This window comes from Camelina sativa, chromosome 5 (assembly GCF_030686135.1).
Source record: "Camelina sativa cultivar CO46 ecotype springtype chromosome 5, ASM3068613v1".
Lineage (NCBI taxonomy): Eukaryota > Viridiplantae > Streptophyta > Magnoliopsida > Brassicales > Brassicaceae > Camelina > Camelina sativa.
The window spans coordinates 8,241,700-8,267,293 of NC_141884.1; the positions used below are offsets into that span (position 1 = coordinate 8,241,700).

Consider the following 25,594-nt stretch of genomic DNA (forward strand, 5'->3'; position numbering starts at 1 on the left):
TTTTAAAATCATACCGTTAGTTTTTTTGAATGATATATTTTATATTTGATTTTGAACATATATTTTAGGGGGAAATCAATGCGTTGAGATCAAAAATCTCGGCTATAGATCCTCCTCCAAAATCAAAAATCAATTTGTTTCTTGGTTAGGCCGATTGTTTAGGAAATTTGTGTATAGAGAAAATATTGTTTTGTAAAATTGAAAACTTAATATTAATTAAATCAATTATAAACTTAATACTTAATGTTAAAGGGAGTGGTTTCAATTGTTTTGGAAATTTATTTAGGATGAGAAATCTTGTTTTCAAAAATAGAAACTTAATATTAATTAATAAAATGAAAAAAAACAAATTAATAATTAATGCCAATGGCAATCTTGTAAATAGGTGACAACTTCAGGATTTATTTGCTAAATATACTTGGAAAATGTATATATAGATAGTAAAACTAGAAGTAATTTATTTTACAACAATTAATTAATTGTGTTCGGAATAGATGGCATAATAAGTAAATAAGAATGCAATAATGTACATGTATGTATATTATTCAATATAAACCATAGTAAACAATCATAGTAGTATATAAGTATTTATTGGAAAAGAAAGAAAAAAAAATCATACAGTAGAAGCTATAAAAATCAATATAATACAAGGTCAAAGTTGGCCAATAATAATTATTTTGTGGCAATCATTTAGACTACGAGTCATGGTCGTATGCTATTGGTATGAGATTGGAGTTTGATTTGTTCGTGCGAAGTTTGCTCTGACTATAATATTCAAGGTTGACCACATTTTCCTATTATGTAAGCACATACGTCATTTCAGTCTTTAAACCAATATTTTAGCTCACATACTTCAGATTCCAGATCGGGTCAAATGTTTTATTAATTTAGCAAGTTATTTTATATGTTTCAGCCTTTCAGGTTATGTTCTTGTTTTGGTTATGTATTATGTTTTTTTATCCTCAACCACAAGTTTATATAATTGAAAAATACATATCACTGACATCATCCATGTAATGGCAATATTCTACCTAATTCTACCCCAAAAAAAAATACACTAATCTCGTTCCAAACTGCTTATATTACATTAGAATCTACAAACAGAGAAACCACATATTATAAGAGATTCATTGCATATTCCGTTCCAACTTTTTTTTTTATGATGAATTACGGAAAGTGTATGTAGCGAATAGAAACTGTGGGTTTTGTCTTTTCATTTTGAATATTCATGCCGATTGCGATTAACCATGAACTTTTACATAAAATATTTTTTTCTTTTCTTTCCTTTCGAAAGTACTCTTAAGTCTTAACTGTAATTAGTAAAATGGAAATATAACATGCTATGTAATAGATTTAGACAAGATACCTTGCTTTTTATTTTTATTTTTTTGGGTCATGAAATATAGCATAGATTTTAAGAAAAACTCGTAATTTGGTTATGTCATTTTATACAGTACGCTATTTATTAAAATAATGATTGTTCGAAATACGAATATATTTTAGTCAAATATTAGAAGGATATATAATATAAGATCACTCTTTGATTATATGTTTTTCACTTGCATATTTCCTTAAATAATTAGATAATCATGGTCGTTGAGGTAAATGATTTACAGGTTAACGTTAGTACACTACAAGAAAACATCATGTTTTCCTACCGCAAATATTGTAGGAAAATGGTAGGAAACACATATTTCTTATTGTTTTTCTACCAAAAAAAATAGAGGAAATAGCCCGAAGGAAATCAATATTGGTGAGATTTTCGTAGGAAATTTCCTACGAAGTACGAAATATTGTTCGTTGGAATTTCGAAGGAAAGTGGAAGGAGGTTTTTTGACTATTTTCCTACCAGAATATTAGTAAGAAATTCATTCTTTCTATTTTCCTACCAAACTGATCTTACAATTTTCCTACAAACTTAATAAAAAATAAAATTAACAAATGTAGTTTTCTATGATTATATTAATTTCGAATTTAATCAAAAATTTAAAATCATTAATTATTAATCCAAATTATATATATATATATATATATATATATAATCAAATTGTTAATTTAATCAGAAATACAATTCTTTTTTAAACTAAATTACAAACTTAATAAAAAAATATTTACAAACTAAATACTAAATATAAAAAATTAATAGGTTTGCTTGAGACGACGCGGTGAAGCAACTCCTCCGGTGTGACTACCTCCTCCGGTGTGACCACCTCCTCCGGTGTGAGGACCAATTGAGTGAAACGCTGAACTCTCCTCCAAAACTTCAGATCTGGAACAATGTTGGCTTCCACATGGAGATTCCCAGACTATTTTTGCCAGCGTAGATCAAATTAGGTAGAGTCATGAATCGTGGTCTATAATGATGGTGATGCATGAATGGATCGATTCAACTGTTGGTGATGTCTTGGTTTATTTTCCAATGAAGAAGAAGGTAGAGATCTAAGAGGTAGAGAAAGAGATCAATTGCTTATCAGCAAGATTGGAGTCACTCCGATTAGAAAACGTTGAGCAAAATGTTGGATTTTCTAAGAAAAACAAAGGAGAAAGAGAAGAAGATGAAAATTGAGGAGAAAATTTTGACCCAGGAAAATAAAGAAAAGAAGAAGTTGAGAAATGAATGAGATGGAGGCTGGAGCGTAGATTTTTTAGATCTAGGGTTTTTATCAATTTTCCTACCAAATTATTACTACAAGCTTTTTTATTTTTATTTTTAATTTATTACCACATTTCTTTTGTAGGAAATCGAAATAATTTTTCCTACCATATTCATTCTACGTCTTCTCCTTTCATATTCCTTCTGGTTTCCTACGAATTTTCCTTCAACCAAATTATTTGTAAGAAATTTGAAATAAACATTCCTACCAAATTCATTCAACATCTTTTCCTTCTATATACTTTCAGTTTTCCTACAAAATTTTTCCTTCAACCAAATTATTTGTAGAATTTTCGTAAAAAATTTCCTACGATTTTCTCATATTATTTTTGTAGGAAATTATCTTCGTTCTTCCTACGAAAATTGCGTTTCGTCAAAATCAGGTAGGTTTTTGGTAGGAAATTTTTCCTACCAAACTTTTCGTAGGAAATTTTGTAGGAAAACATGATGTTTTCTTGTAGTGGTAGGAGACTTTTTCATAATTTCAGTTTTGAATTCGAATATGGGATACTGTTCAAAGAGGAAATAATTTTATTATGTGAAACCACCACATTAATAATCAGTAGTTAATTATTTTAATCTTAAAATTATTATCGTCTAAATTGTAAATACTAAATACATAACTGAACTGAACGTCATAACTTAAATATATTCTTGGAACATGTTGAACGTACGTTGAAAAGACGATCGGTTCGTGAATAACTTTTTTTTTTACATCAGTTCATGTTTCATAATACGTTTACGGTACAATACATATCATAAAATCTGAACTGAATAATGTTGATTTTAAAAAGAAAAATTAATTTAACGCATAACAGCATACGACAAACTCTTAGTCATTTGTCGTATCAGAAATGCAAGTCTAATATATGTAAGTAAATTAAATTCTAATTGCATCAATAAAATTGTATGGATCATCAATCCAACAATTCATGAATTTTGGTATACACACGCACACTATCGAGATTGAGTTAATAGTATGACACTTTTTTGTTAATACTATAATGATGGGAATGGGATTAATACAAAAAAGAGATGATTACGAAGAATTGTCTTCAAGATTATGACCAAAATGTCCTCTAGGTTATAAGAAACTCACGAGCTATATATTATTGGTCAACAAATACATGCGTGTGGCTCTATATATAACATAGATGCAGAGAATAGACATCTTTGCTGGTATCTTTGGCTTGTACCCAAACCCATCTTTGACTTCAAAGTTAAATAAAAATAATCATCGGATAATGCATAGTGGGAAGAGCCCTCTTTCACCAGAATCAATGGCCGGAAATAGAGAAGAAAAAGAAGAAGCGTTGTGTCGTTGTTCAACTTTGTCGGAGTCTGATGTGTCTGCTTTTGTCTCTGAACTCACTGATCAACCCATCCCACCATCCATGGATCAATCTTCGTCTCTTACTCTTCAAGGTGATCTCATCATCAGATCCATTTTCCTATTATTCTAATATACGTAGTTATAATTTGTGTGATTGCCTTTTCCATTGGTGATTCTCTTTTCACACAAACATAGGAACAATTCAATCTTGTATTATTGACATTGGTAGTCCCTTAATGGCTGCCCTTGATCAAATGGAGATCTAATATAATATATGGCCACAATGTATTAATTAGTATAATTCATTTCATCATTATGAATGTTCATAGTTTTCAATTTTGGTCATGTTGTGGCTGAGATAACTAGCTAGGCAGACATAATTTTTGACTTAATTAAAAACAAAGGGGGAAATCTTTTAAAATGGTCGAACTTATTTTGTATCGTGAAATCATAGCAGATACTTAAGTACATAGTTAATTACCAGTTAAGAGAAAATAATTAATGTTGGTTTGGCCTAATGTATAGATCTCACCTGTAGACGAGGGGAATATAAAAAGAAAAAGAGATGTAGGAACGATCATATCATATGTGATTTTCAAAATGCACATTAATAATCTTTAAAAAATGCTTTTATACCTATAGTTTATGTTACATTCATAGGCATGCATGCACGTCTACCATCTTTAATTCACTGTTAACCCCCACCAAACTGTGAAGTATTACTTACAGTTTTCATCAGTTTCTTACAGAACAAAGTAACTCGAGACAACGAAACTACAGAGGTGTGAGGCAAAGACCGTGGGGAAAATGGGCGGCCGAGATTCGTGACCCGAACAAGGCAGCTCGTGTGTGGCTTGGGACGTTTGACACTGCAGAAGAAGCCGCCTTAGCTTATGATAAAGCTGCATTTGAGTTTAGAGGTCACAAGGCCAAGCTTAATTTCCCCGAGAACATTCGTATCAACTCTACTCAACTCTATCCATTATCTTCTACGTCCCATGCTAGCGTTATCGTGACGCCACCTCCAGCTATTGCTCCTGACATGCTTCTCGATCAATACGGCCAATTTCAATCTAGAAATAGCGATTATGGTGCCAACTTATCATTGACTATGTCGTCTTCTTCGTCGTCATCTTTGAATCATCAAGGAGATAGACCAAATTTGGAGGATGATGAAAATATGAAGAATATTAGTATCCACAAACGAAGAAAATAGCATATTAGTGGCATTATATGCCTCTCCGTCCAAGTTATATCAAACGCATTAATCGTTGATGTAATCCGACGGCTTTGATCCTCTAAGCCACTACTTAATCTCTTTAAAGAGTCTATGGAGTGCATATAGCTAGGATTCAGGCCTTATGGATGCAAAATAATCTTTAGCACCCTGAATATGCAAGAAGGGATGAAGAAGACTTGGAAAAAAATAAAGATATGTCTTGGACAACGTCCTGATCGGTCAAGTCGACCAAAGGATAGACCGCCTGGATATATAAATGTAATGTAAGTATACACATGAGTATTTTTTTATATATCACGTATGAAAGAGATAAAATTATTCAAAAATTTTGAGAGTTACACATGAGTGTGTTCGAGTTTCCATAACATAAGATATAGTACATTTTAAATGTATACTTATAAACTGCATTTACATCTAAGTCTTATCCTCACCTCATCAAGTGCACATATCATTTTTAATGGGTTGTAAACAATGAAAATTGCTGGTAATAAAGAAGGAAATATTTGTGGATGTTTCCATGCAAGGTTGAGTGGTTTGATCAAAAGTTTGTTACTATTTCTACATTAGATATGAGGTTGGAGTCATAATGAACACAATTTCTTGTACTTAGTGGTTATAATATTGCTTTCATACGGCATGAGTCACTGGTTCAAATCATTAGTGGTGCAAAGTTTATCGGAAGGTCTAGAGTGTCGCGTGAAGAGCTTTTCTTCGTCATCTAGTGTCTTGTTGAGAGACCATGTGAATGATAGAGATGTCGTACATATAAAATGGTCCGAGAAATAAATATGATTAAAAAAAAATAAACTAAAAATGTAATCCATGATAATAAGTAATATTGGTAAAATATTAACCATATTTTTATCTAAATGGGGTAACTCAATTAAATCTATTTATTAAATGGAGTTTGACACTAATAAGTAATAAATGAGTATCCATTTAACCCACTATGTTTTTATTATTATATTTACTAATAATATTTAATATATTAAAATGTTAACCATATTAATTTAAATGGGGTAACTCAGTTAAATCTGTTTATTAAATGGAGTTTGACACTAATAAATGAGTATCCAATATAATCCCTAACTTATCTCTCTAATTCAATTCAATAGATTCTATTATATTCTTATGTTCAATATAGTCCCTCCTATATAAACTCAAATATCAAATCCAATATATAACAATTCCCTTAGTTTGCCTAATTTTCGCAAATAAATTGAATACAATAAGCAAAGTAGATATAGATATGATGAACTCAAACAAAACAAGCTTCTTCTTGGTTATGTTTCTTCTATCTGCCTTATGTAAGTTCCTCGCTCATACACAATAATAGTATGTATTTAACTATTTACAATGAAACACACACATGTATGTTCATGTTTGTAATGAATATAACATGTAAGGTGCTTTCCTGTTTCTTGAATGGATTTTTCTAAACATAAGAACAAAAAAAATCTAATGTTGATTCAGTCAAATTAAATGCTATTTTCATGTAGTTTGAAATACTAAAAAAAAAATTAGATTCATGTTAATTGTCCAAGCAGCCAGTTTTTGAATATATTTTAATTTGATGTTGATTTGTAGGATATATAAAACTAATTTTTTTAAATGGTTTTTCATATCAGTTTGTTTTCTTTGTTCGATTTAAATAAAAAAGATTGATCTAAAATTAAACACTTGCAAATTTGTTTTTTGTTTCTTTTGGTTTATTTTATATTTTGAAGGTATGACGACGACAGAAAGCAAAAGATGTCACAAAGACTCAGATTGCAAAAACGCAGTGCCATGTGCAATACCTCCTGCCTGCCTATATGGGGGTTGCGCTTGTACAATGATGCGGTCTTTCTCTGCTTGTAAACTTATGTGTGCACAACAAGGCAAAAACACCAATCCTGATTTTAGTCATTGTGTTTGCGGCGATAAGTAAAACAAAATATATTTGTATTGACAATAAAATTTGCAAACTGTTGCTGCATTTATAATAAAAAAAAGCATCACAAATTGCCCAATTTTGATATTCTAAACTAATTAATAGTCATTCCAGCAAAGCGTACCTGTTGTCTGGACAATGCCCACTTTCTCTTGGGTCAATTAGGTGTCAATAGCACTAAACGCCTTGACGATTACCATTTTTGGTAAATATTAGCTAAGCTTCAGTCCAACTTTTCTAATAACAAATTTATATACCGGAATCAAACTGTGTGGGTTCTAGATGATCCAAAGAAACATATATGAGAGAGCCTACGAAGAAGAAATTCTGATATATATTTTTAAAGAAGAATCTGGTGGAACAAGTTAAAAATTATTTACAATGGGAAATGATGCATCCATCTAAAATCTCTCAATGGATGTTGAATACTACTAATATTAATCACAACATACTCAGAACACAACATGTCAACCTGTAAACACTCTCTAACTTGGCAATAGTCTCACAAAAGTAACATAGGACACAACCATTACTCACGGGTAGCCATCAAGGACGCCTTTGAGTAGGTTTAACCCTTCCGCAGATATGCTCCGCCTCACCCGTGACTGCATTCGGATCTCTATCCTCTGTGGAGGATCCTGAGAGAAGCACACAACAATCACTGTTAAATTGTCACAGGTGTTCCGTTTAAGGGCCTCCCTCACTAGCTCTCTAGAGCATCTCTCAGGGTCATTATGAATCATCAGTTCCTTCCTAGCGATTGTCACAGCGCACTGACTGCTCATCACATCCCACAGACCGTCACATCCCATTATCAAGAACTCATCGTCTTCACTTAGGTCCGTCTCTTGCAACTCTGGCTCTGGGCTTAGAGGACAAGCAGAGCCTTTGGGACCTTTCATGTGCCAGTCTCCAATGGCACGTGCAACTGATAGTTGCCCGTTGAGGTAGCCATCATACACAACTCCACCTAACTTTTCTATTCTTACTTTCTCGGCGGTGCAGTTTGGTTTGTGATCTTTGGACAACTCAATTGCTCTACCTCTTCTCCCCAGTACTGCTCGGCAATCACCAGCATTTGCTATTATCAACCTCCTGCAAAGCAAGAACGTAGTAATTCTATTCAAAATCAAATCAAAACTACAGAGAAACATGGTAAAACAGCCCGTTACATAATTCTTTACACTAAGTGTGAACATAAGCAAGTACACAGACAACCTTATTCTTTATCTTATATACACATGCAACCTGATAAGTATAGATGTTTTCACAGGTGATAACATACATAACTTCCTAAGTTCATAAATACGAATTTAAATGCTCTAACCTTCCAAAAATAAAAGCTGTAAGCGCAGTGGTCCCAGAAGAGATGTCAAGAGAAGAATCATCTGCAAATTCATAATCAGCTTTTAAGAAAGCACTCTTAATTGCCTTCTTTACGCATAGTGGGAAGGAGGAGTCCTCTACAATGAATCTCAGAATGTTCTTTCTAACAAAGAGTGCTGCATCTGTGCCACCGTGGCCATCAAATACCTGCCAAAGGACACCATCAAGAATGTTTTTAGACTCTTTTCTAAATTAATACCATTAAAAAGAAGAATCAGAGTCATGACTCACCCCATAGAAGGCTCCAAGAGAAGAGCATCCAACAGCTGAACCAAGATGATCAACAAGATCATCGATGCAAATGTGTTCATCTTCCATGAACTGTTTTGCACCTTGCTCAGCACAACTTCCTGATCGGTATACAGGTAGAAAATCTGAGTTTTCATCAAGTGACTTCATAGCCAAATTACAAACATCCACATCCTGCACACAACCAGAAACAAGTCACATCATTCGAATCCCATTGCAACAAGAAGAAAAAAAAAAGAGTAGAGTAAAAAAACAGAAATTGTGGGGTAATAAAATTACCGTACTGGCTGTAACCTGCAGCCTAGCAGTAGTGCTTGTGAGGTGCCTGGGAGGTTTTCGTTTACTTATCTGCTTAGTATCATCTAAGTTCTCTAAAGTATCATCAATTTCTGTTGCAGAAGAAGCATTATTATCCTTATCGAAATCTCCCTCAAGAACCGTTAACAAAGGTGAAAAATCCATACTCAGCGCTGAGTTCTTCTCTGAATCATATAAAAAATCTATCAGCAATCCAAAAGGAGTCTCTTCAGAAACAATTCCTCTCGTGATAGCGTTTTCGAATCTCAAGTCTGTTGCTTTCCAACAACTTCCTTTACTCCCACTAGATCTAAGATTAATACAGACCTCAGAACTTATAAAGGATCAAACTTTGTGAGAAACAAACTTCACCAAAGACCTTGACAACTACAAAAAGAAACCTTCCTTCCAAAAAGATCAATTTTAGATTTTGATAAAATACCCAAAATCAGCAGACCCTTGATCTTGATCAAAACGGTAGCAGCAGACTCAACAAATGAAGAAAGTGAAGGAATCCAATAACCAAATCAAGCACCAAATCAAGCTCTCAAACACAACTCTGTTATAGAACTAGCCTCTTCTTCAAGGGTTTGAAAAAAAATAAAAAACTTTTTTTCTCAGGTCAGATCAAGCAATCGATAATCCAGTAGAAATATAACCAAAACCCGATTTAGAATTTACCAGAAGCTCTCTTTCAACAAAACCCAGCTCACAAATTGATGAAAAAACAAGAAAATCTTGAAGCAGGTTGAGAATTCAGAAAAGATAACAAAATTACAGAAGCAAAGCTCTATGATTTCTCACAGATGATGGAAATGATGATTCTCGTGTTAACGTCAGATCTTTTTGAAGAAATTCTCGAAAACCCAGAAAAAAATGTTTTGGCGTTTAAAGAAGAGAATTGACGAAAGACAATTTCCCAAGAGCTTAGCTTTCTTTAAGAGAGAGAGAGAAAGAGAGAGAAGAAGCTCTTTTTTGTTTGTCTCGTTTGTTTGGTATTTGGTTGGTCACCGGCGTTTCCAGGTAATCTCTTGGATCGTCTATCTGTCAAACCGGAGATATCCTACCGACACGTGTCTATAAATCAACGGCTACAGATTACTTTGACCGGATGGTACCGCCACCGAGTCCTAACCGTTAGATCTCTAAGATAAAAACTTGACGGTCATGATCTAAATCATGCAATCCCTCTTTTGTCTTTCCCAATGGGCGAGAGAGATTCCCGCCATCCACGTGTCGTAATTGCATACGTTGCAGCTAATATTGCGGCTATGTTCACATTACCGGGTAATTTATTTCCGGTTTAGGAAAGGTGTTAACCAATACCGGTAGAGGTATCAAAATTGAATTGGTAGTTAGTTAGTTGTTGGATATCATAATTCTCATTCATACTGATGGAATAAGCATATTGTAATTTTGCAATTATCATTTACTAGAATTTTATTAAAAGTAAAAAAAAATTGCTAATGATTAAAATTAGAAACTTTTGATGCTCTAAAGAGTCTATGACTAACAAATCCTATGGTAGTTCCACAGATGATTATGTAGTTGAATGTTTCTAATTTGATGATTGTTGATATTTGTATTTGTCTACCCTAGTGGAAATCATATTGGGGCTAATATCTTATCCCTTAGGGATCTGTTCATTGTTAGCAAGCTAGGGGAGACACTTGTTGTTATGACTCAGCTTTGTACATTATTCTAAAAGATTCTTTCAAGATTAACACCTTTCTTTCTTTATATGTTTTTTGTGTCTATAGTATTATAAGTTGTAATTAATTAGAGGACTAACATTATACACCTCTCCTCCGTTTGTTGAAACATGTTTGGATAGAGAGAGAGAGAGAGAGAGTAAAGTTTCCAATGTGAATTCTTGAAACTTCTTGTTGAATCTGTCACACAAACTAATTAGTAATTACATGTTTTTTTAATTGATAGTTGTTAAGGAATTGACTTTTAAGTACATTTCTATATTTTCTAATGCTATCAATCACCACAACTTGTGCTAAACAATATGAGAGTATTCTTGACCTAACATTCTTTTTACAAATTTTGGCATATAATATTCGTTACCAAATTCTGTTGTTTAGAAGAGAATATATATAACGTGGGTGTTAATGTTGTAAGATGGCCAAAATCTCTTAGACTTAGACTGGATCATAACCATGGATTAGAGGAGGAGACAAAACAAAAACAAGTCAATTATCACAAAGCGTCAAATAAATCATCAGTCACAATGGGAGAGTTTCATTAATTAAAATAGATGCAAGAGAAATATATTGTTTTGATATTTGATTAATTTTATGAATAATGAGTGGTTCACTTCTTAGCTTGTTGTTGATTAGCGGAATCTACGGCAGAGGGTGCACCACTACCGGAGAGGGTCAGTGCGTCGGTTGTGCCGCCGCCTTGGCCTGGCTTAACTTCTTGGTGACCAGAAGTCCCATAAGCATTCTTCTTGTAATCTTCTATATCTTCGTACTTTGTGTATGGACTTGTTTCTAGTGGCAACTCTTGTTTCTCTTCTCTCTTCGACATATTTCTTGAATTTAAGGTTAGCTTTCCTTTATTTTTTTTCCCTTCTTGTGAAAAAATTACTTATGAGAGATGTAAAATAATATTGTCCAAAGAAATTACACAAAATTAGCCATAGAACTAGGGAGTGTCTTTGACTACGTAATTTTCTCATTTGATTAACAACATTATAACTGATACATTTTCACACCTAAAATTAGAAACCTATAATGTAAAAGAATACAACAAAATTTATAAGTTATACCATGCAAGAATTACATAATTGTGCTCCTTCTTCATCATAAGAAGAATCCAACACATTTATGAATCCTTCTTCCAGCATCTGTCTACTAACCAAACAAACCAAATCCTTTGTCTCTTCAATCCTCGGATGCATTGTATCTCCCACAACAAAAACATGGAACTGATTCTTCAGCTCGATCCAACTGCAACCTACTTCTTTGTTCACCCCGTTTTCCTTCATGACTTTCCAAATCCGTTCCACATCTCTCATCCGCCCTAAAGCCGTGTAAATGCCTGACAATTGCACATACGTTGACGATTCTCTAGATCCAAGGGCGATGAGCTTCTCTCCTGCATAAGCTCCTAGCTCACAATTCCCATGGTTCTTACATGCGCTTAATAGTATCCGCCAAAGGCATAGACCGTGATCGATACTAGCTGATTCAATGAACTCTTTTGCCTCTTTGAGCTGTCCTGCACGGCTCAGCAGATCAACCATACAAGCATAGTGGTCAACTTTTGGATCAATCCCGTACTGATCAGACATCATATGGAAATAAGACCAGCCTCTCTCTACAAACCCTTTATGGCTACACGCTGATATAATGTTCACGAAAGTGACATCGTCTGGTTCCGTTCCTTCTACTAACATCTCCTCAAACAGTTCTAAAGCCTCGTCTCCTTGTCCGTTATGGGACAAGCCTGAGATCATCGCGTTCCAAGACACAACATCCTTATTGGGAGTTCTTCTAAAGACGAGGTTCCCATCTTCTAAAACCCCGCACTTTGAGTACATTGTAGAAAGTGCGCTTCCAATTGGAACTTCAAGCCCAAACCCGTGCTTGATTGTGTCGCCATGTACTTGCTTTCCAAGCTCCAAGGTAGCTAGAGAGGAGCAAGCTTTTAGAATGCTTGCCATAGTTGGTTCGTTTGGGATAATACCTTGTGTCTTCATTCCACGGTACAGAATGAGAGCCTCTTCGTTATCTGAGTTTTGAACATACCCGCTAATAATCGATGTCCAAAGAGCGACATCACGCTCTTGTAGACAATCAAACCCTTTCCTGGCATCTGCTAGACAACCACCTTTCGCATACATGTCAACCAAAGCTGTAGTCGCAAATAAATGTTTTTCATATCCCAATTTTAACAAGAAAGAATGAAGTTGTTTCCCTTCTTCTACATAGCAAATGTCACTGCATGCATTAAGAACCCCAACAATCGTGTATTCGCTGGGTTTGATTCCAGCAGAAAACATTCTCGAGAAAAGCTTTACTGCTTCAAGTGATTCCCCATTCTGAGAATAACCAGTGACCATTGCAGACCATGTAATCGAATTTCTGTCACCAGACGAGTCAAACATCTTGCATGCCTCAGACAAGCTCTCGCACTTTGAATACATTGTAACAAGCGCATTACTCAAAGCTACAAACCCGAGCAACCCATTTTTAACTGTGATGCAATGGATTTGCCTGCCGAGGCCTACATATTCGGTTTCAGCAAGTGAGCTAAGAACCGCAGTGAAGACATAGTCACTATCACTTTCTTCCTCCTTTTCTCTAAGAAACAAATTGAAAACTTTAACTGCCTCTTCAACACGGCCTCTTGTAGCAAAACCAGAAACCATAGTAGACCATGTATAAGTATTTCTTTCAGGCATCAAGGCAAACACTTTAAGTCCATCTTGGACTAAGCCCGCTTTACAATACATGCCCACCAACGAAGTGTCAACATATATATCCCCAAAACTTGACATTTTGACCACAAGCGCGTGAGCCTGCCTCCCAACTGTACAACTTTGAAGACTCGACTCAGCCTTAAAAATCCCGGCAAGGGTATAAGCATTTGGCAGTATATTTTGCGCTCTCATATTTCGAAACAGCTGCATAACAGTGTGGGAGCTGGAGGTACCACCGTTCTGAGAGTATCCAGTGATGAGACTGTTCCAGGACACAACATCCTTGGAAATTATAGCGTTGAAGATGGAGTGAGCTTTGGGTAATTGTCCGCATTTAGCGTAAAAGTTGACAAGGACATTGGCATGCTGGGTGCATGTTGATGTACCCGTTCTGATGATTTGTGCATGAACTGCACGTCCAGCCACAAGGTTCCTTTGCTGTGAATGATGAGTCAGTTCTTTTAATAACGTGGAAGTATGACTGGACGAGTTGAGTTCTGTTTGAAAGGTACTTGGATGCATTGCTTTGACTGTCAGAGAACATTGTTTGTCCCTGCACAGGGTGATAGTAAGGAATGCAATATTCATATCATCAGGTATTAAATAATAGGTGAACATAATCTACGAACAAAAGTGTCAAAGCAATGAAAAGGAAAAGTACTCACTGAGTCGTTGGTTCTAGACCAGAGTGTTCTTCCAATCCAGGTTTCTGTCTAATTGCTAAACTCTGACCATTATGAATTAAAATCAATATAAATGGTACAAAAAGATAATCAAATATCATAAAACATACAGATACAGAGGCATTTATGTACCTCTCTGTCTAAATCAGTGAAAAGGCCAATACTTCCAACTCCATAAATATCTTTCTCAATTTTCTTCTTTATTGCTGTCAATCACACAAGGAACAGCCTTCAAAAACCAAAGTACTTCCAGAGCGCATGACAAACCACTCACATATAGCCTAATGCTAAAGTATACAGCCCCATGAAACACATAAAGTCTACTTTGAAATTCATCCTTGTTCATTTGTGAGAAACTTCAGCAATTTTTAGAAAAAAAAAAAAGATAAATAATAGTGATACATGATTTGCTCAAACTATGCCAAATTCATATCTACAGCTACATATGCTTCTGCTTACGTCAAATCATATCCTAAGTTTCAAAATTGCCATTGTGAGCACCGCTCTGATAATCCTTGAAAAGTTGTGCCTTTTTCTTAAGTAAGTTCTAGAAACTTCTAAATGATATATAGCCCGAATTCATTTCCAATAAAACTGCATGACAAATGAAAAAGAAAGTAAACACAACTTACCCTTCATGGCAGGAGCTTTGATCATCGATTTCAACACCTCTTGGGGAAGCCTGAACATAAAAATTCCAACATTAGTGGCGCAAGTTCAATTCAAACTTCAAGTTACGTAACACTATTATCTCTGATTGATACTTCAAACTACTCAACAATGTGTACTTATATTTCAGAACGATTCGATTAGCTTCAATACTTCAAAAACTATAGGCCAAAACAGAAAACTGGGAAACTTTCGGATGAAAGAGAGAGTTTTAACAAGTAAGCAACCATACCCAGAGAAAGATTGGTACTTTTACTTTGATAGGTATCTCTTAGGCATTTGATCGAACATGTTGTGTGCAGAAAGAAAATATTTTTAGAAAAACAAAGCAATGTCAACCTCCTTCGGTTTAGCTCAACTTACGACTAGTAGAAGGAGTAGTAGAAAGTAGCAACGGCTGCGAAATGGTGACGACGGCGTCAAACTCGAAACCACGGTTACGTTGTGACTTGTGAAGATGACAAAATTAGGGAGTAATTTTTAAAATTCAAGGTTTTTTATAAACTGACTGGTGCAATTGAACAAACAAAAGCTGATTTTAACCGAAATAAAATTGAACCAAACCAGTTTGGTCGGTGATTTCGGTATTGTCCATTTACCAAACCCGAGCCTATAGGCTAATATGGATCATTTTTTTGTAGTGTGTTATTTTTGATAAGATGGTACAAAATCGCACTAATTGTTACAAAACACATACAACAAAACATTTACATAAACAATTGATTTACTTTTTTTAAAACCTATATTTGAGTAATAAGCCGGTTAAGTGAAGTAGTGTCTTTGACCGGTTTAGGGACCGTTTAAATTGTCACCAGGTTTACCAGATTGATCTCCTTCCTTAACATCAACACTAGCCGTGATGTTGGCCGGAGCAGACTCTATATCGCCGACGGTTTTAGGCCGGGGATTCGGCATTGGACCTGACGTTTCACTCTTTTTCTTTGCATTCTTATGCCAATTCTTTAACGCCTTTGATGTTTGCTCATCAAACACTGATCGCTTCATCGTTGATCCCATCTGAAAAAAAAAAAAAAAAACAAGTAATTCAAATCTCCAGAGTGATTTACAATGAAGAATGAAGTATAAACGTTTTGACATACCTGAGTAACGAGAGCGTAAAGAGGAAGTGTGATGTAACTGCATAGAAATTGTACTCCCACCCTACATTTTAAAAACTCAAATAAAGATTCTTGTAGCTCAAGAAAACCAAATTTCACAAAAAGAAAGATTTCTTGTAGCTCAAGAAAACCAAATATCACAAAAGAAATGGGAAGTTGTTGATGAATTTAGTACTCACCCGAGAGCCACACGTATGATTATGAGCGCGAAATGGTGATGAAAACAGGATCGTAACCCGAACTCATACTGCAACAATGGAAGGAGAGTGAGACAAGGAGACAGACATAATGGGTAAAGAGAGGTGTGTGTTGTATTTGTTTACCCATATCCAGAAGAAGTAGGTGATCTCAAAGGCATTCTGAACAATCAGGTAAGCTCATTAGAACATAGACGATTAACGTACCCTTTTCAATCTTTTCATTTTATAAGCGGAGATTAATTAGTTATACCTGGAAGAGAATGAAGTGGATGATATGGAGGACTAAGGCAGGACGACTTAACCAGAAATGCCGGTCAGAGACATTAACAAGTGGCATCCCTTGTATCACCGCGTGTCTCTCCTGAATCTCCAACGCCATGTCTGATATGATGGCCTGAAGCTTGGTTCCTATAGCTAATGTCAACTTCAAACCAAACACAATTAGTTGGTTTTTTTCTCTCTATATTGCTCTTTCAATGGAAGCAAAAGAGAGATAAGGTAGATTTAGTCACTTACAACTGGTGGAATCATGGTGATCACAGCAGTAACATACCACCCTAAAATAGTATACGAGAACAATTAAATTTCTAAGCTCCGTATATGTTACAGAATATAATAACAAAAGATATAAAAAGACTAACCGTGAACATCAAAGAGTAGAAAGAGCATTACAAAGGCCCATAGCTCTGGTCTGCATTACCGGAATGATATGTAAAATTGTATTAGAAAACGTTGAAGAAATGAGTGTTAGTGTAAGAGAGAACAGGTGTTAAGAGGTACCTTATTCCCACGACTACCTTAAAGTCGTCTTCTAATGACCTTTTGATGTATTTTTGGAAATTAAACTTCATCCCGGGTGCCAAATGGACCTAAGTAACAGAGGATTTTGGAAACAAGTCTCAAACAAGTTTTTGAGAAGTTAAAGATTGGGTTTGCATGATTTTGAGGAACTTACACTTATGAACCCATGACGCATCGTCAAATAATCAGATTTTCTGACAGATCTCAGCATTTGATGAAAGAAGCATATCTACAAAAATAGTACCAATGAAATTCTCTCTTAATATCTAGAAGCTTGCTTTTAGATAGGTAGTAGAAACAAGAATTGTAATAAAGAAGCACACAAAACAGAATCTTACAACGTAGAAGGAGAATCTATTTTTGGCCCAAGGATTGACATGCTCTCGAACAAATGATGTCTCGTGTGTGAGCCTAAATCTTGAAGGGTCTGTAAATTACATCAAAGTAACTAAACAAATTGATTTTCTTGTATTTAATTAATGTGATTGGCATCTGAGACTATAACCCACAAATGATCTAACCATTCATCATTTCGTGTTCATGTATGACTTCTTCCTCCCATACTTTCCATCCACGAATCTGCATTATAATGACTCCAACCCAAACAATCAAAATCTCACAAGCACATACACACTGCAACAGCCTTAAATTTAAACATCATATACCTTTGCTCTTCCAAGCATCATGGTAATAGCACTATAAATGACATGAAACACCGCCAAGAAGAATATGAAGATATGCACTTGATGCAACGCATTGAGTGATATAAGCGGCACATAGCCCTGCAAACATTAAAAAGAAAAAAAAAAACACTCTTCTTCATCAAATTCAACCATTTTGTCGAATATAATGAAGCCAAAACGAAAAGTAGTTTTAAACCTTCTTGCACTCAGCTGGAGCAGCATCGGCTAAAACACGGCGTTGTAAGTGGTCGGTAGATTTTGGCTTCTTATAGTCACCACTTGGACCGTCGTACGGACCACAAAAGGACATCGCATGGCCGTATCTTGAAGCAACACACAAGCTTGCGATATAGTTTTGTCCAAATGTTAGTAACAGAGAAATGAATCCTAAAACCATTAGCTCTGCAAAATCAGCAACACAATAGTGAAAACGTTTTAAACAACGTAACTTTCAACGCACGGAAAAAAAAAAAAAAAAAAAAAACAAAATCAATTCGAGGGGTTGTCTAGAGTTTGGTACCGTTCTTGATCTTTTGAAGAGCTTCGTACAAAGCTTTTTTCCTTCTTTCCGTGAACACCTTTAAACAATCGATCAATGGGTGAATCATCATGTATAAAACATATTTGTGGTAGATTTGTTTTTTTTATATATACCTCTCCGATTTTGTGAATCATGAGCTCTAGAACGATAGAGATTAAGATGATAACGCCACAAACAGTGGAGACAGCCCATGTCGGAGTCTGATCGAGCTCTCTAGGGCCTTCTCCAGAAGTGCTACCACCTCCTCCTCCAGCCATTTTTTCTTAAACGGAATTGTTAATGTGTACCTTTGTCTTATGTGCTTTCTTTACGATCATCAGTTTCAAATCTTTTACGGCCAAGAGACGGCGGGATATCTCCGTCGTTCCGGGAGACGGTGATGGCGATTTTATGGTTTTTTTTTTGTTTTTTTTTTTTAATTTTTTTTTTGGTTTTTTTTTCTTTTCTTGTTTTGGAGAATTTTGCTCTGTTTTTTCCATTGTAGTTCTAATGGTTTTGAATCGGAAATGTAGGGAGATGAACGAATTTGCGGATTTATGGGAAATTTGAAAAGAAAGTTAATTATAAAAAAAAAGGAGAGAAAAGCATGATGAAAAACAAAAAGACGCCGTTGCCGGGGATCGAACCCGGGTCACCCGCGTGACAGGCGGGAATACTTACCACTATACTACAACGACCTTGTTGATAAGTTCACCTTAAGAATATATTTAAATATAAATATGCTTTTCTGAGTAACTGAGAACGCAAGATAAGAAGAAACCCTAATTTCTATGTACATCGATCTGTAGTTGTTCTTGAAGGAAGAAAAACAATGGAGAAGATGTTGGATCTTCCAAGGGAAATGGTAGAAGAGATATTCTCTAGGGTTCCGGTGAAATCAATGAGAGAAGATTCAACGAATCTCACTCGCTTCAAAGCTTACATCATTGGAGAAAAGGGATACTCCAGAGAAGTGGATCTCGGGAAAATTACACTACCACGTTGTTTCTTGGCTGCATGCTCTTATGTTCCAAGTTCAGTGTGTCCTTTTGACTCTTGCATTACACAACCAGAGTGTTCTCGGGAAAATTACACAACCTTCTTGGATCTGATGGGATTGAATTTTACACTTTTGCATCATCTCTGCTTATATACCTAATCAGATCCACGATGCACTACTTAATCTCCTTTGTAAGGCCTGGCAATGCAAGTGATCTTCAACATCACTCAACCAGTTTTTTTTTCTCGTGGCGACACAATTTCTTTTTGCTATTTTGAAGACTTGCCAATGAATTATTATACATTGTACAAAAGGTCTGTTCTTATATTATTATTATTATTTTCCTACCACTAAACCAACAAAACTCTCATTGCCAAGCAAAGTAAAAAAGAGAGAAGAAACAAAACTCGAATGTAAATAAAGATGTTGGTGGGTCTACAAGGAATCTAGTAAACACTGGGCGTTAGCATTGCACAATGCACAAGACAGAGCTGGCTTCTTGTTCCCTGGATTGCTCTTGTTGGGTATCTTTGCGGCAATCTTGTAAAAGTTAGCATGTTAATAAGCTTCACTAGAGCTCATTAAATTGGATTCAAGAATGTTGCAAATTATGCCAATTATTATTTTTAACAGTTGGCCTTTTGGGGGCTAGGAAAATGCCAATGGGGTGATTCATTTTGTTTTGTATAAGCTACTGGCTATATTATTAAGCATTGCACGTAGATACAAATTAAGTCTTGTTTGATGAACTCAAGTTCCTTGACAAGTTGAAGCACACACATGCTCATTCTTGTTGGTTTGTATTCCCTTAAGAGCATGCGTCATTTAAAGAATGTTTCCTTCTCTTCCTATGTTTAAATATTATTTCAAGCAGGAAAAAAAGTAAAACTGTAGATACAATCACCTTAATTATTGTATTTTCCTAGAAAAAAGAAAATTAAAAAACATAACGAAGTCGATTATGTCCCTGAGACGTTAAGAAGAAATTAAACCCTAATTTCTATTCCATCGATCCTTGAAACAAAAATTAACAATGGCAAAGATGTCGGATCTTCCACGAGAATTGGTAGAGGCGATAGTCTCTAGGGTTCCAGTGAAATCGATGAGAGAAGTCCGATTGACTTGCAAAACGTGGAACAGTTTATCGAAGCACATTGGTAAAGCAGCAGTTGCAAGGGACGGGGAGTTTATGGGGATCATGTTGCTAAATTATAGAGTTTTTCTAATAAGCCTTAATCTCCATGGAATTCACAACGACACTGATCATCCATTTATAAAGCTTACAAGTAAACTTATTAGCCTAAACGATCATGATGATGTACTTATATATCAAATATATCACTGCGAGGGTTTATTGTTATGCACTACGGAAGAAAACACACGGCTCGTGGTATGGAACCCTTATACAGGGAAAACTCGGTTTATTTGCGTCGAACACAGATCTCTTGAGGGATACGCCCACGTTATCGGATATGACAAGAGCGAATCGTGTCGCGCCTATAAAATTTTGAGATTTGGTACTTCTCCCAGGATGAATGGATGTGAGAACGAGATCTACGGTTTCAAGTCTAATTCATGGAGGGTTCTTGATGTTACTCCTAGCCGGGATATAGAGCTTTTATTAGGGGGCGTGTCTGTGAAGGGAAATACGTACTGGCGTGCTATAGCTGACGACGACGTACCTGATTTCTTACTCTGTTTTGATTTTACTAAAGAGAGATTTGGACCTCATCTGCCTCTACCGTCTGAGTCTTATTATGATACTGTGACTCTATCTTCATTTGGAGATGAGCAGCTTGCTGTGTTATTCCAGCCTTTGAATAGTTATGGGATGGAGATTTGGGTGACTACTAAGATAGAGCCCAGTGCCGTGTCGTGGAGCAAGTTCTTAGCCGTTGATGATATGAGACCACTAGATGATGGGAGTTTCCTTATCGACGAGCACAAGAGCCGCGTCGTGGTTTTTGATGGAGTTGGAACGAACCCCACTCGCTACAAAGCTTACATCATTGGAGAAAAGGGATTCTTCAGAAAAGTGGATCTCAGGAAAATTACCAAACCACATGGTAAATTGGCTACGTGCTCTTATGTTCCAAGTGCAGTGTGTTCTTTCGACTCTTGGATCTGATGGGATTAAAATTTTACACTTTTAAATCAAATATAAAACTAATCAGATCCACGATTCACTTAATCTCCTTTGTAAGACCTGGCAAGTGATCTGCACACCACTCAGCCAGTTTTTACTCTTAGCGACACCATTTTCTTTTTGCTATATTTTGAAGTCTTCCGGTGAATTATACATTTTTTCAAAGTCTATTCTTGTTTTTTTTTCCTCCCACCATTAAATCAACAAAACTTGAATGAATATAAAGTTGTCGGTGGTCTACAAGAGGTTTCTAATGGAACCTAGTAATCACTGTGAGTTAGCATTGCACAATGCTCAGAATAGGTCCCAATTTAGGACAATCAATGTTATCAAGAACAAAGACAAGAACACTTTGGTTCTCAAAAACTTTAGAAAAAGTTACAACAATTTTCTCTTCATCATTCCATAAGATAAATCGTTTATTAAATACACAAGAAAGATAGTTCAGTAGCTCAATTGGTAAAGACTCTTTGACAAAGTCTAGATATTGCCAGTTCGAGGGACGGCGCTTGGGAGAGGACTATATACGGGCCTAGGCCCGGAACCTTTTAGTAATTCTAAAAAAAAAAACTGTGGAGTTGGTGATCAACAAAATGGTTCTAATGGAATCTAGTAGATAAGTGTCTGTGGATCTGAGTTGAAAATCAGAAGGCATAAATACATGAACTCGAAGTCAGTGATCTAACCTAATCTGTTGGAAATAACCAGTCAAAGGGGTTCCTCTGGCGTCCCTTCTGCTACCATCAGTCCCAGAACAGGTTTTGCGGTTGAAGCGTTCATTAGCAAGAGGAACTCCAAAATCTTTTTCAGAGATCAGAGATGAACTATACAAACCAGCCAGCCTCTAAATCCCAAACTTCTCATCACCTGAAGGGAAATCAGTTATGTATCGTCTTGCAAGTTCATATCGTACGAATGTGGACTAAATATGTTCTGACGAAATAAAACAGAGGCAGACTCAACCTTTAAAACAAAGTTTTGTGGGAAACATACCCAGAAAAAATTTGCACCTACCAAGAGCCAATAGTTCAACCGGTAAAGATCTCTGGCAAAAGCCTATAAGTCACTTGGTCTCAGTCTGAGCAGATGTATTATGGTAAAATATTGTGTATGTTTTTTTTTATTTCAATAAAGCTATATCTTTATTTAACTCCAATATGCATGGATTTAATTTATCTTTTTATAATTTGTGGTATGTTTTAAAAAAATTTAGATTTGAATATGTGGTACATCGCTAGCCTATATTTGTTTTTTTTTGAAATTTTTTTTTTTTTTTTTGTCAACCAAACATTAAATTAGAAGATAACCCCAGAGTTGGTGGCCCAAACCGGAAAAAAGAGTTTACAAAAGAAGATGCATAAAGTAAAGAAGATGCATAAAGTAAAGATCTTGAAGATCGAGAGAGTTTTTAAGGAGATGATAGAAAGTTTTTGTATAGAAAAAAAGAAATCAATTGCATATTTATGATATTTTGTTAATGTTAGAAACCTCATTAATTTCGTAAAGAGATTTAAAGCGATTTTATTTTATGTGAATAAACTTATTTAATTTGATCAATTTAGTATATTTTACTTATTGAGTTTTATGCAATTTTGTAGGGACATTACTATTACTATATTGATGAAAAGATTAGGTCATTGTCACCAATGAAAATACAACTTTAAGATGAGATCAATAAATTAAATTACACTGAAAATATTATAATTATATATTTATATTGATGATGCGTCTCTTGACACGTTATGAAAAATAAGAACCCTAAGTTCTGTTCCATCGATCTTTGTTTTCTTTTTGCACTTAAAGTTTTGTATTGTACTTAAGAAATAAGAAGAAATACGTTCAAAAAAATGGCGAAGATGTCGTATCTTCCAAAGGAATTGGTAGAGGAGATACTATCTAGGGTTCCGGTGAAATCGATGAGAACAGTCCGTTTAACTTGCAAAACGTGGAACACTTTATCGAAGCACCTGGGTAAAGCAACCCCGTCAAGGGAAGGGGAGTTGATGGGGATCTGGTTAGCAAATTATAGGGTTTATTTGATGAGTTTCAGTCACAACAACTCTGAGTCATCTATAAAGCCTATAGGTGAACTTATAAGCCTAACCGATTCAGATGATGTGGATGTAGCTTTTGTATGTTGCTGCGAGGGTTTATTGTTATGCACCACAAAAGACTTGTCTAGGATTGTGGTGTGGAATATGTATACCGGCCAAACTCGGTGGATATGCGTCGAACCAAATTTTGTTAACGGCAGAAAGCTCTCGTATGTTTATGCTCTGGGATACGACAAAAGCAAATCCTGCAATGCCCATAAAATCTTGAGATTTGCTTATAATCATTATCCGGAGAGATGTCATGTGACCGAGATCTACGAGTTCAAGTCTAACTCATGGAGGGTTCTTGATGTCACTTGTGACTCGATTGTCGAGTATTATGACTGTGGTGTATCTTTGAAGGGAAATATGTTCTGGCAAGCTGCAAGTAAGGATTTTGGAGAAGACGTACCTAATGTCTTACTCTGCTTTGATTTTACTGAAGAGAGATTTGGACCTCATCTTCCTCTACCGTTTGAGTCTTATTATCATGATATTGTGACTCTGTCTTCATTTGGAGAAGAGCAGCTTGCGGTGTTATTCCAGCCTTCGAATAGCTATGGGATGGAGATTTGGGTTACTACTAAGATAGAGCCCAGTGCCGTGTCGTGGAGCAAGTTCTTAGCCGTTGTTGATATGAGACCACTATATGATGGTACTTTCCTTATCGACGAGCTGAAGAGCCGCGTCGTGGTTTTTGATCGATATCTAGATGAAACGAACGCGCCTAGACGCTACAAAGCTTACATCATTGGAGAAAAGGGATACTTCAGAGAAGTGGATCTCGGGAAAATTGCTGAACCATATAGTAATTTGCCTACGTGCTCTTATGTTCCAAGTGCAGTGTGTTCTTTTGACTCTTGGATCTGATGGGATTAAAATTTTACACTTTTAAATCAACTCTGCTTATATATACCTAATCAAATCCACGATTAACTACTTAATCTCCTCAGAACAGAGCTTGCTTGATTGCTCTTGTTCGATATCTCTGTTGTAATCTTGTAAAAGTTAGTATGTGATTAATTAATAAGCTTCACTCATTATATTGGATTCAAGAATGTTGCAAATTGTATAGTTAAGTAAATGCCAAATTTTTTTACAATCGTTTAAATACAAATTGTTACAATTGATTAACATTAATTTGATGAGTTATATTAAAGGGAAATTTGATTTAAAATAACATTTTTTCTTGAATTTGTCTCACTATGTTTTTTTTTTTAAGTTTGGTATAGTAGGTTTAACTATACACAAAAAACTCGATTATACCCTTAATTCCTAAACTATAAGGAAAAAAATCAAAATTCCCTTTTTATTAACTTCCATTTTTTATATTTTCTAAATTATATCAAAACCAAAAAAAAATTCCTAAATTAAATCTCACAAAATTTTTTTACTCTCTCGAAACATAACTCTCTCTCTCTCTCTCTCAATCCCGACATAAATTTTCCCCAAAATTTTTACTCTCTCGGATTAATCGGTCAGTAGCTTCATATTTTGTTGTATTTCATAGTCTTCCAAAACCATCGTTTTTAGCTCTTCAAGAGTTGAATTGGCTTGAAAAGTAAGAAGTCTCCCACGTTTTCTTTCATCAACAATAAATCTCCATTCATTTTATCCGATACATCTCCATATATCACATGTTACATAGATTTGCAACATACTGCAAAATGAACTCTTGAATGAAAGAACATAAAATTTAGGTTGACAAGCGTAGGAAAATGATGAAAAACCTTTAACCAAATCGATTAATAATGTTTTCAGAACACATTTCTAAATGTGTTAGGAAGTAATCTTAAGAATATATATGATTTGCATAATTTCGAGATTACGTAAATATTTTGTTTCCTTTAAATTAGGATTCAGTTTCCTTGTTTAACATAATTGTATAATATACTTTCTAAATTATAAAAAAAACATAGAGTAAAATGTAGAATTAGTGTTCTAATTTTCGTATGACACATGATAAAATGTAGATTTCATATTCTGACTTCACTAGAATACGTATAAAGTGAAGAAAACTAATTCTAAAATTTGTAGAATATAGAGTTATATGTAGAATATATATTCTAGTTTCTGTAGAACACATACAAAATCCGACTTCTAAAAGTTTTAGAAGATATATTTATTTTAAAGTTTTCAGAATAAGTAGAGTGCG

The 25,594-nt window shown here is 35.1% G+C and overlaps 5 protein-coding genes, 1 non-coding gene and 2 pseudogenes across 8 annotated transcripts; 3 read left to right on the forward strand and 5 right to left on the reverse strand.

Annotated features, from left to right (window-relative positions):
* Positions 1-3,794: 3,794 nt before the first annotated feature.
* Positions 3,795-5,552, forward strand: LOC104789016 (ethylene-responsive transcription factor ERF112). The gene is made up of 2 exons (XM_019245781.2): positions 3,795-4,078; positions 4,736-5,552. The coding sequence occupies exons 1-2, from the start codon at positions 3,808-3,810 to the stop codon at positions 5,200-5,202; spliced, it is 738 nt and encodes a 245-aa protein (XP_019101326.2). The 5' UTR covers positions 3,795-3,807; the 3' UTR covers positions 5,203-5,552.
* A 1,923-nt stretch (positions 5,553-7,475) lies between these two features.
* On the reverse strand, positions 7,476-10,103 carry LOC104786194 (putative protein phosphatase 2C 27). The gene is made up of 4 exons (XM_010511545.3): positions 9,074-10,103; positions 8,777-8,968; positions 8,487-8,692; positions 7,476-8,254 (listed from the first exon to the last, which is right to left on the reverse strand). The coding sequence occupies exons 1-4, from the start codon at positions 9,254-9,256 to the stop codon at positions 7,693-7,695; spliced, it is 1,143 nt and encodes a 380-aa protein (XP_010509847.1). The 5' UTR covers positions 9,257-10,103; the 3' UTR covers positions 7,476-7,692.
* A 1,135-nt stretch (positions 10,104-11,238) lies between these two features.
* LOC104786195 (uncharacterized) lies at positions 11,239-11,672 on the reverse strand. Its single transcript, XM_010511546.3, has one exon. It carries the CDS (start codon positions 11,627-11,629, stop codon positions 11,411-11,413), a length of 219 nt encoding a protein of 72 aa, XP_010509848.1. The 5' UTR covers positions 11,630-11,672; the 3' UTR covers positions 11,239-11,410.
* An 86-nt stretch (positions 11,673-11,758) lies between these two features.
* Positions 11,759-15,436, reverse strand: LOC104786196 (pentatricopeptide repeat-containing protein At2g33680). 3 transcript variants are annotated; one of them, XM_087513369.1, is made up of 5 exons: positions 15,242-15,436; positions 14,842-14,891; positions 14,342-14,415; positions 14,192-14,253; positions 11,759-14,079 (listed from the first exon to the last, which is right to left on the reverse strand). In XM_087513369.1, exons 2-5 carry the CDS (start codon positions 14,864-14,866, stop codon positions 11,865-11,867), a joined length of 2,376 nt encoding a protein of 791 aa, XP_087369495.1. In that variant the 5' UTR covers positions 14,867-14,891; positions 15,242-15,436; the 3' UTR covers positions 11,759-11,864. The 3 variants fall into 3 exon arrangements, with proteins under 3 accessions (XP_087369495.1, XP_087369494.1, XP_087369493.1); XM_087513368.1 differs by having other exon boundaries at positions 15,111-15,397; XM_087513367.1 differs by lacking the exon at positions 15,242-15,436 and having other exon boundaries at positions 14,842-14,899.
* A 36-nt stretch (positions 15,437-15,472) lies between these two features.
* Positions 15,473-18,795, reverse strand: LOC104786197 (MLO-like protein 5). Its single transcript, XM_010511549.3, has 15 exons — positions 18,335-18,795; positions 18,201-18,258; positions 17,877-18,082; positions 17,663-17,779; positions 17,519-17,576; positions 17,336-17,424; positions 17,152-17,226; positions 16,977-17,065; positions 16,838-16,887; positions 16,713-16,753; positions 16,447-16,620; positions 16,320-16,355; positions 16,176-16,243; positions 15,979-16,039; positions 15,473-15,895 (listed from the first exon to the last, which is right to left on the reverse strand). The coding sequence occupies exons 1-15, from the start codon at positions 18,476-18,478 to the stop codon at positions 15,668-15,670; spliced, it is 1,494 nt and encodes a 497-aa protein (XP_010509851.1). The 5' UTR covers positions 18,479-18,795; the 3' UTR covers positions 15,473-15,667.
* Positions 18,796-18,826: 31 nt separating this feature from the next.
* Positions 18,827-18,898, reverse strand: TRNAD-GUC (transfer RNA aspartic acid (anticodon GUC)). Its single transcript has one exon. It is a non-coding gene; the product is annotated as a tRNA-Asp (tRNA).
* Positions 18,899-20,242: 1,344 nt separating this feature from the next.
* LOC104789017 (putative F-box protein At3g17620 pseudogene) lies at positions 20,243-21,328 on the forward strand (annotated as a pseudogene).
* A 1,874-nt stretch (positions 21,329-23,202) lies between these two features.
* On the forward strand, positions 23,203-24,309 carry LOC104789018 (putative F-box protein At3g17620 pseudogene; annotated as a pseudogene).
* The last annotated feature ends 1,285 nt before the right edge of the window (positions 24,310-25,594 follow it).

Excerpts from the sequence above, each read along its gene's own strand:
- LOC104789016 (XM_019245781.2), top strand. The coding sequence starts at position 3,808 with ATGCAGAGAATAGACATCTTTGCTGGTATCTTTGGCTTGTACCCAAAC. Across the intron at positions 4,079-4,735 it reads TTCGTCTCTTACTCTTCAAG|AACAAAGTAACTCGAGACAA; the intron begins GTGATCTCATCA and ends AGTTTCTTACAG.
- LOC104786194 (XM_010511545.3), bottom strand. The coding sequence starts at position 9,256 with ATGGATTTTTCACCTTTGTTAACGGTTCTTGAGGGAGATTTCGATAAG. Across the intron at positions 8,969-9,073 it reads TGCAGGTTACAGCCAGTACG|GATGTGGATGTTTGTAATTT; the intron begins GTAATTTTATTA and ends GGTTGTGTGCAG. Across the intron at positions 8,693-8,776 it reads CTCTTGGAGCCTTCTATGGG|GTATTTGATGGCCACGGTGG; the intron begins GTGAGTCATGAC and ends GTCCTTTGGCAG.
- LOC104786195 (XM_010511546.3), bottom strand. The coding sequence starts at position 11,629 with ATGTCGAAGAGAGAAGAGAAACAAGAGTTGCCACTAGAAACAAGTCCA.
- LOC104786196 (XM_087513367.1), bottom strand. The coding sequence starts at position 14,899 with ATGTTCAGGCTTCCCCAAGAGGTGTTGAAATCGATGATCAAAGCTCCT. Across the intron at positions 14,416-14,841 it reads CAAAGCTCCTGCCATGAAGG|CAATAAAGAAGAAAATTGAG; the intron begins GTAAGTTGTGTT and ends TGTGATTGACAG. Across the intron at positions 14,080-14,191 it reads GGTCTAGAACCAACGACTCA|GGACAAACAATGTTCTCTGA; the intron begins GTGAGTACTTTT and ends CACCCTGTGCAG.
- LOC104786197 (XM_010511549.3), bottom strand. The coding sequence starts at position 18,478 with ATGGCTGGAGGAGGAGGTGGTAGCACTTCTGGAGAAGGCCCTAGAGAG. Across the intron at positions 18,259-18,334 it reads TGATTCACAAAATCGGAGAG|GTGTTCACGGAAAGAAGGAA; the intron begins GTATATATAAAA and ends GATTGTTTAAAG. Across the intron at positions 17,066-17,151 it reads TGCGTCATGGGTTCATAAGT|GTCCATTTGGCACCCGGGAT; the intron begins GTAAGTTCCTCA and ends TCTGTTACTTAG.